At 41.2% G+C, this 8,995-nt stretch overlaps 2 protein-coding genes across 2 annotated transcripts in view; both read right to left on the bottom strand.

Annotated features, from left to right (window-relative positions):
• Nucleotides 1-6,739: 6,739 nt before the first annotated feature.
• SARC_04457 (hypothetical protein) lies at nucleotides 6,740-7,312 on the bottom strand (the record flags this gene model as incomplete). Its single annotated transcript, XM_014301723.1, has 1 exon — nucleotides 6,740-7,312. One exon carries the CDS (start codon nucleotides 7,310-7,312, stop codon nucleotides 6,740-6,742), a length of 573 nt encoding a protein of 190 aa, XP_014157198.1.
• Nucleotides 7,313-7,515: 203 nt separating this feature from the next.
• The window catches only part of SARC_04456 (hypothetical protein), a gene marked incomplete at both ends in the record, with an annotated part of 8,364 nt that continues 6,884 nt past the window's right edge, over nucleotides 7,516-8,995 (bottom strand). The window contains one exon of the mRNA XM_014301722.1: nucleotides 7,516-8,908. Coding sequence (XP_014157197.1) covers nucleotides 7,516-8,908 — 1,393 coding nt within the window. The remainder of the gene's footprint in view (nucleotides 8,909-8,995) is intronic.

Raw genomic sequence — 8,995 nt, 5'->3', positions numbered from 1 at the left:
AAAACATTTCAACAATCGAACACAGGCTTTCTTGTTCACGTAGTAAATTCATTCTTCATGGTGACAAAAATAATCATATCTAAGTGATTTTAGTTAGGTTAGCCTGTAAAGAACGGAATGTAATAAATATAGTACTTCGGTCACTTAAAATATGGTCAAAACCGAATGACGCTTAGTAAAGAGTGTTAAGTCGGAAATAAGTGAACTCAGTCAGAAATACCATTGGGAATGGCGTGCCTGCTATATTTATTAATCACAATTCTATGTGGACTACCAAAAGGTAATGTGAAAATAACCGTCTCTATGGTTGAGAGACTACAGGTCTCAGGCCTGATTTCACAGCAAAAATCCATCTTTGACTTATAGAAGTCCTCAGAGTTAGCTCACTCCCTAGAGCTAATCAAGTTGCTTAAATTATTCCCGAGAGTTGAGTTAATACTTTACCGACTCCCGAGAGCAGATTAAGTTTCTCAACCAACTCCCGACAATGAATAAAGTCTACCAACCGCAACATTCCAAAACAGCTGCAGTTCTATGTGAGTCACAGCCTATGCGGAAAGGTATCATGTGATCAGCGTGAGATTTAGCTGCAGAGAAATCGAAATAGAATAGCATCGAAGTGTTAAAGTGTTCTGCAGAAGGTTTCTCATACTGACCATATGAGTTTTTACCCTGGTCAGCCCAAATTGCTTAGCGCTAGCACAAACACCTTAGGTATAAAACCAAAAGTGAGGTCAGAAATAAATATATATATTCGCACTTTATTCAAAGTCTACTACATTGTACTCTAACAATGTTATCGGATGAGTCATCACTTCCATCATTTTAAATTCTCTATCCCACTAACCAGTCCGGTCCTCAGGCCCAGTCCTTAACTCCTCTTTCAGGTTCAGTCCTAATCTCCTCTCTTAGGTCCAATCCTAAACTCCTCTCTCAGGTCCGGTCATCTGGTCCGGTCCTAAATATCCACCTAGGGTACGTTGTCCGCGAAGACCAATCCGACGACAGTATAATGAAAGTACGTTATACGTCACCCATACATCAAGTAATGAGATTAATCTCAGATTTTAAAAAGGGCATCTTTGTGCACTAACTTAATTGTTACGAACTGTAAACTTCCAAAGGATTATTTTAAGTTCTAGGCAGGTTACAGGGTTTCCAATTAGGCTCGTGAGCTGTTTTCAGTATAGTCCGCTAAACATTTGATTCTGTTCGCACAAGTGTATGAACCCATGTGTGTATCATTTTCTCATCCCAAGGCTGGTAGATTTTTAAGTTGCTCAAATCCCTTCAGCGTTTCCATTGTGCACCGCAACAACTTGGTAGACACGGAAATCGAACTCAGCTCTGGTATTACCGAGCTACTAAATTAAGCTTGGTTCAGTATGTTCTTGCTACATATACAAGTTCAGTGTAAGTTTAAGATTGTGTTCAACAAATTTAATATATTTTTTTGTGTCAATATAATAGTGGATGTTACTCGTTTGCTGCTCATTAAAATCCCAAGTCATTCAATATACGTTCATCTAACGCTTGCATAACCGTACGTAGTTACCTGGAACGTGCTTGTTTGGATTTCACTGTATCATCCTTAGTACTAGAGTAGTAACTCTCTAGTGATGTGATACTGATATAGCGATTACCGAAGTCGCTATTTCCACTATGTGGTTTTAATCACATAGACTCAAAATGCTCACATATATTCTATTTAAAAAGAAAGAAAAAAGAAAAAGAAAAAGACTCTTTATGTCCCTAGCTATTGCATCCACCAATAACTAGCCACTTATCAAGAACTACTGACTAGCCTTTATCAGATTGGCAATCTGGTTGGCTGAACGGAGGATAAACTAGACAGCGCTAATAGTCCCTAGAAACTTATGTTCGGTTGAGCCATCTCGCTACCGAAGTATTCAGATATAAATAGATTTGGAAGTTTAATATAGTTATATTAATAGAACTGGTCTATATCATATCGTTGGCATTTTAATCGAGCCTTGTCTTGTCCAAATACCTGATATGTAAAATGGAAAAGGTATTTAATTAATAAAAACCGTTATAAAACTTTTTTTTCAAAACCATTTTAAAAACTCATTTTTTACGTACTTTTTAATAGTACGTTTTTATACAAGATTCTAACGTGGAGGCCCGGCTATTACAAGTAGTGACTCAACGGTGTCCACTTGGACTTTGTCGCCTGGGAATGCGGCTGTGATTAATTGTAAGGGATGGAATTCCCTTTTTTGCATCCTATTTTTGAGACATGGTACGCATCTTTCAATGTACATGTGTATATGTTGTTGGGTTTGTGGCCATTCGTGTCCATCTGCTTGCAATTTGTTTACCGTTTCCTCATGGGTGTATTGTCCCAAGTTGTGGTATTGCTCGATAATTGACACGTGTCTCGTACTTTTTAATGTGACGCCCCACGGGGTCTTGCCACATGGTTTCGCGCCTTCTTTGAAAAACGTATTGCTTGTGTTTTCCACAAGATTCGGGTCTTCTTCTGGTAAAGATACGAACCTTGGAAACCACGTTGCATTGGGGTAGTATGGTACACATATCGTGATGCTGGTTGTGTAAGTTTCGGTCTATTATGGCGATATTAACGCCTTAGAGTAAATAAACGCTTAGGTTAAGTCTAAGTATATCAAAATTTAAAAGTAAACAAACGAAATGAGTCTTTTAGTAAAGTTAGGTTTACCTCGTGAAAACAACAATACTCTGAGGGATTGTGAGGCTGAGACATTGCCTATATATAATCCTCTCAGTACTGTTTTCGCCGAAGGGATTTTATTTAGTGTTTCGTTGTCGCTCTATTAGAAACTATGGTATGTTTCGTTGGGGCGAATCCGAGAGACTCATAAAATCCTATCTTTAGAAAAAAAGAAAAGAAAGAAGAAGAAAAAAAAGATGTCCACAGTTATTGCATTAACCAATAACTTGCCACTTATCAAGAAATACCTACTTAGTCTTCTTCATACTGGCACATCTGGTTGGTTGAACGGAGGATAAACTAAGCAACGCTAATAGTTCTTAGAAACCTATGTTCGGTTGAGCCGTCTCGCTACCGAAGTGTTCAGATATAAATAGATTTGGAAGGTAAATATAGTTCTATTAATAAAACTAGACCAAATCTTATATTCGGGTTTTTTACTGGGGCCTTTTAATGGCCTCCAAATATCTGATATGTAAACTGGAAAAGGTATTTAATTAATAAAAACCGTTAAAAACCATTTAAGAGTTTACGCGTTTTACGTACTATTAAGAGTACGTTTTATATTATAAGATTCTGATGTGGAGGCCCGGCCTTTACAATTGCCTCTTCGATGAAGTTGTCAAGGACATCAGGTATGAGCGCTCATTTCAGTAGGAGCGCATTATGTTCTTTTGTGTAGTATTTATCCGTGTGTGCGTTGCGTGCTGATGCAAACAGATCTACTGTGAATTTCCTAAATTGTCTTTCACTTCTTTGTAGGATCTGGGGTATAACATCCAGACTATAACTGATATGATATGGACATGTTTGTTTCCAAGGTGGTACACTCTTGGCTGTTATGTTATACTTTGTTCGCGTCATTTAATACCTCGGACATTTTAGTATTAAATGTGGCTTTGTGTAGACGCGACAACATATCTGCCATCTGGTTCTCCTTGCCTAGGACAAGTATGATTGAGAAGTGAAGGAGGAACGATTTTGCTATCCATTTGGCTTGTATTGGGTGTAACGTCTGTTGGCTGTTCATTTGCGTGAGCGCTTTATGACCTTTCCACAGCGTTATATACCCTTCTTTGATGTATTCGGAGAAATGTTATAGGTTGTAAACCAGTGCTAATAGCTTTTTAATGTTTGTGCCATAGTGTTGTTGGGCTGGGTACAAACCTTGGGAGAAGTAGAGAATATATCTCCTGACTCCATCGATGACTTGAATAAACATCCTCCTATGCCATAGTCACTAGCATCGTTCATAATTTAGAGGCACCCCATCAACAGGGTATGCTAGTGTTGCCGAACATGCGATGGCTTCTTTAAGTTCTTCCCACTTCTTTTTGAGTTCTGGTGTCCAAAACACGGATGTGTTCTGGTTCAATCTTCTTTTTAAGTTCCGGAAGTGTTTAATTGTATGGGCAAAGTCGAGGATATGGTCGCGCATATAGTTAGCGAGTCCCACCGCGATTTGTGCAGATTTCGTTTTGTTCTGGGTTGTGGCCAACCCATAATCCTTTTCTGTTTTCAGGATCAGCCTTGAGTCCTTGTGTGGTGACTTTCACACCTAGAATATTGACCACTTTGACCGCTAAGGCACATTTGTTGTGGTTGAGTCGGAAGGTTGCTCCGTTCAGCCGTTTGATTACTTCACGAACTGTCTTGCGGTGTTCCTCGTCTGTAGGACTTGCAATGACTATGTTATCCGAAAGTTACTGATTTATTTACATTATTTCTCATAATTCCGGTCCAAACACCAAAGTACCTTAAAAATTGTCCAAGTGTAAAATCGCCTTATTTTTTTTTCTTTACAATTTTTTTTTGCGGAATCAATTTTGAGTCCCACATAACCCCCTTATTTTCGGGATACAAACCTGATTTATACATTTTTCTATTCCCATTTATTTCGGGTGCAAGCCACGGGATCCGATTTTACGTCCTGATTTTACGTCCCACACAAAGTCCAGTCAGCCGTCCTAATTTTTATACGTCCCATTCCCAATTTTTATTGCTACATTTCTTGAACATAGTCCGTCCCAAACCCGATTTTTACCGCTGAAACTTACCTTCGACTTGACCCAATTTCATGACTTGGTACATCTCCCGGAACAGATCGAGCAATTTTTCCATATCCTGAACAATCCACTCAACCAAGTACTGATAAACCGTAGCTGTGTCCATTGTTGGATTGCTGAGTCGCGCAAGAAATAGAGCAAGAGTAAACAGATAACAGTTGCCACCCACTTCTGTGTCAAACCGGTCACGAACAAAGGGGTCGAATGGTTTCTCGACAAAATTCAATTCGTATCGTTGGACACACGCGCGGTTACACACAACTTGTGTGGAAACAAACCGAAAAGACGTCCCAAATTGATCATTGTAACCAAATTTATCAAGGGTGACATTAAACTCGTTTATTGAATCTCCACTGGGATCCATCGCTTCAATCGTTTCATTTTCAAAGTCTACAATTATAGGCATCACATGCCCGCTTTCGTCCGAGTTCGTAGAAAGTGTGATAGGGCAAAACGTGTCTTACATTCGGCTGCGTCCAATTTCTGAATAACGGACTGAATATTCATTTCACTAGCTGTTTCAGCATGTATCTTTATGCGATAATTGATGACTGTGCACACACTGGGAAAATCGCGAAACAGGATTAGAATGTAGTCACCAAGCTGGCTCATAAAAGACAATCTCTTGTAAAAGGAAGAGTTATCGAATACGGTCGCATCATCATCCATAAAATACTTTGGCATGCATAGCATCCCACCTTTCAGAAGTGCGTGTCGTTCCAGCTCCATCGTCCGTTTTTTGCTTAGTCTAGAGTCTTTATGACACAGAATGCGGTACTCGAGTAAGTCGAACGGGCGCCCCATGGTAAGTCTGATATTGTCCTCCAAATTCTTTATGTCTAAAATTTTACACTTGTTGGTAGACACGTGGTAATAGTGCTTGTCATATTGAAATGTACGCTGGTAGAGTCGTGCGATATCGAAAACAAAATCATTTGAAGTATCCAAAATTTGGTTGTATTTTTCAACAAACGGATAATAGACCGTTTCCCACAGCGGACTACGTGTCACCACCGAGTTCCGATCCGTAAGCTGGTACTTAATAGTTGGTCTGAGTTTCTCTTTATCATCATCACTGCGCGATTCCGTACACGTATTACGAGTCTCCAGTAGCACTTCCGGGCGTCCACGTGTAGCCTCAATGTTGAACTTGATTGTATTCTTGTACTTGGATGACCGTTTTTGGATACATTTTCTATCATGTATACTATAGATGCATGTATCGTTTGTGAACATGTCGGTGAAAAGTTTAAAAACTTTAGATATAAATTCGCGCGTACTCTGCGAATCTCGTTCGGACGTGTGGTATTTGTTCAAAAATTTGTCCCTGTCCTGCACACCAATTGGTTTTGTGTCGTACTTACACTTACGAGTTGCCAGTAGCTCTTCTGGACGTCCGCGCGTATTCTCAATGTTGGTTTTCAATGCAGTATAATAGTCGTATGTATAATTTTTAATGGTTCTTTTATCGCGAATACTATAGGTGCAAGCGTCGTCTGCAAACGCCATGGTGAACGCTCGAGACACCTTTGATACAAACTTTCGCATCCCTGATTCGGTTCTATCAATACTCTTGTAATGTGTAAAGAATGTCTCGATGTTGTCGTCTACATCCACGGATAGGTCTGCCGACTCGGGTGTGTCATCCACGACCCGTGGCGTGGGGTGTTTCACAGACATGACTGGTTGGGGTACACTACCCGTGCACTTGGTGCGAGTCGCCAGTAGCTCTTCTGGTCGTCCGCGCGTATCATCAATTTTTTTGTAATCGCTTCGTAATATTCGTCTGTTAAATACGGAACGATCTTTTTGTCACGGATACTATAGATACACGTATCCCCCCTAAACGCGTCGTAGTAAGCCTTAGATATCTCTGTTAGAATTGCCATTGAGTACCATTCCTGTCGATCGATGATCGCGTATTTTATCAGAAACAGTTCCGCATTAGTCATCTGATCTTTTAAAATCCGCGCTTTTGTTGCGAGTCGCCAGTAACTCTTCCGGTCGTCCGCGCGTATCCATAACGATATTTTTTTAATGCGTTATAGTAGCCAAGTGTCCCATTTTTGAATGTTTCTTTGTCACGAATACTATAGATGTAAACGTCATTCGCAAATGCTTCGGTGAATTTTTGAGATACCTTTGCTGCAAACGACCGTGGTCTCAACTCCGTTTGGTCAATACTCCTATAGTTTATCAGGAACGTCGCAGTGTTCTCTAAGCCCTCGGGTGTGTCCGCCAACTGGGGCTTGTCCACAAACCGTAGTGCAGGGGGCTTCACACGCAGGTCATCTGTGCTCTTGTTGCGAGTCGTCAGTAGAACAGCCGGACTACCAATAGTGTCTACAATGTTGGCTCTGATTGTACTAAAGTACTCGTCTGCCGCACGTTCAATCCATTTTTCATTACGGATACTATAGACGCGCGTGTCGTCCGTGAATGTGTTGGTGAAGAGGTCGAATACGCCGGACACGTATTCATCTACACTCTCCACCTTCCAAACGATATCATGAACCTTTTCCAGGAATGTCATTATCCTTTCGTGTTTAAATTTTTTCTTTAGCAAGTCTTGCCCTATTCGATGAAATTTGGACTTTGCGACGATTCTTAAACCCTAAACCCTATATTAACTTTGGTCAACATCCCATACATAATCCCGAGTCTGACCCACTTTCATAACTTGATACAGCTCCCGGAACAGGTAGAGTTTTTTATCAATGTCACTAGCCCATTCGTTCAAGTACGTGTAAACTGTGCCCGTGCCCATTGTGGGATTACTGAGTCGAGCAAGAAGTAGTCCAAGAATCCACAAATAACAAAATGATAGTACGTTCCTTGGTGAGCAACATATTCCAGACAGAGTTTGTACCCAAACCGATCAAGAGTAAGGATAAAATCATTTATATCTTGTCCAATGGGATCGATCGTTTCGAATGTCTTCGATTCAAAGTCTACAACCAAAACCATCGCGTGTGCCGCACCACTCTCACCGACCACACTAAGCGTGATTAGGGCAAAACGAGTCGTACAATTAGCCGCATCCAGTTGTTCAATAACTGACGGGATACGCAATGCTTCAACTGTTCTATCAGTTGACTTTATATGGTGCGTGATGATTGTGCATACACTGGGAAAATCACGGAACAGATTTTTAATGTGTCTACCTGACGTTTTCATAAAAGGCACCCTCTTGTAAAACGACGGATTGTCGAATACAGTCGCATCGTCTTCCACCGAGTACCTTGGCATACATAATGTATCACCATTGTGAAGTGTGTGTCGCACCATCTCCATTGACCATTCTTTGCCGAGACGACAGTCATCTTCGCAGAGAAGGCGGTACTCGAGTAAGTCAAACGGGCGGCCCATGGTAACTTTGACATTGTCCTCCAAGTGGTCGATATTTGTTGACGTACAAACATTGCAAAGTACGTCGTAATAGCACGAGTCATCTGGGAAGGCTTGCTGGTAGAGTCGTACAATATCTGCAATACAATCACTCGATGTATTTATAATACGGTTGTAACTTTCAACAAACGGACAGTAGACCGTTTCCCACTGCGGGTTTTGTGCTATTACCGAATATCGATCCGTAAGCTGGTACTTAATAATTGGTTTGGGTTTCCCGTCGAGAACGTCGAGGCACGATTCCGTGCACATATCACGAGTCTCCAACAATACTTCCGGACGTCCGCGCGTCGCCTCAATGTTGAATTTGATCGTATTGTGGTACTCGCTTGATTGGCGTTGGATACATTTTTCATCATGAATACCATAGACGCAAGTATCGTCCGCAAACGTGTCGGTGTAAAGTTTAAAAACATCCGACACAAATCCACCCGTATTTCGCGCTTCTCGTTCAAACGTGTGATATTCGTCCAAGAAGATGTGATATTCTTGCACATCAATCGAAGGTGTGGCGACCCGTGGCACTGGGGGGCTCACACGCGCTTCGGGTACTACCGGATGGCTGGGTGTGGTTGGATTGGATGTGCGGTTATTCTCACCCGTGCACTTGTTGCGAGTCGCCAGTAACTCTTCTGGTTTCCCACGCGTATCTTCAATGTTGTATTTGACTGCTTCAAAATACTCGGGTGTAGAATTGTTATAGGATTGCCTCTCCCGGATACTATAGATACAAGTGTCTCCCGTGAATGTGTCGGTGAAAGCTCGAGACGCCCTTAACACAAACGACTTTGTCGCCCTTACCTTATTG

This window comes from Sphaeroforma arctica (genome assembly GCF_001186125.1).
Source record: "Sphaeroforma arctica JP610 unplaced genomic scaffold supercont1.250, whole genome shotgun sequence".
Classification (NCBI taxonomy): Eukaryota; class Ichthyosporea; order Ichthyophonida; genus Sphaeroforma; species Sphaeroforma arctica.
Note: the sequence above shows the minus strand (reverse complement) of the source record. Positions and strands in the feature narration are given on the sequence as shown.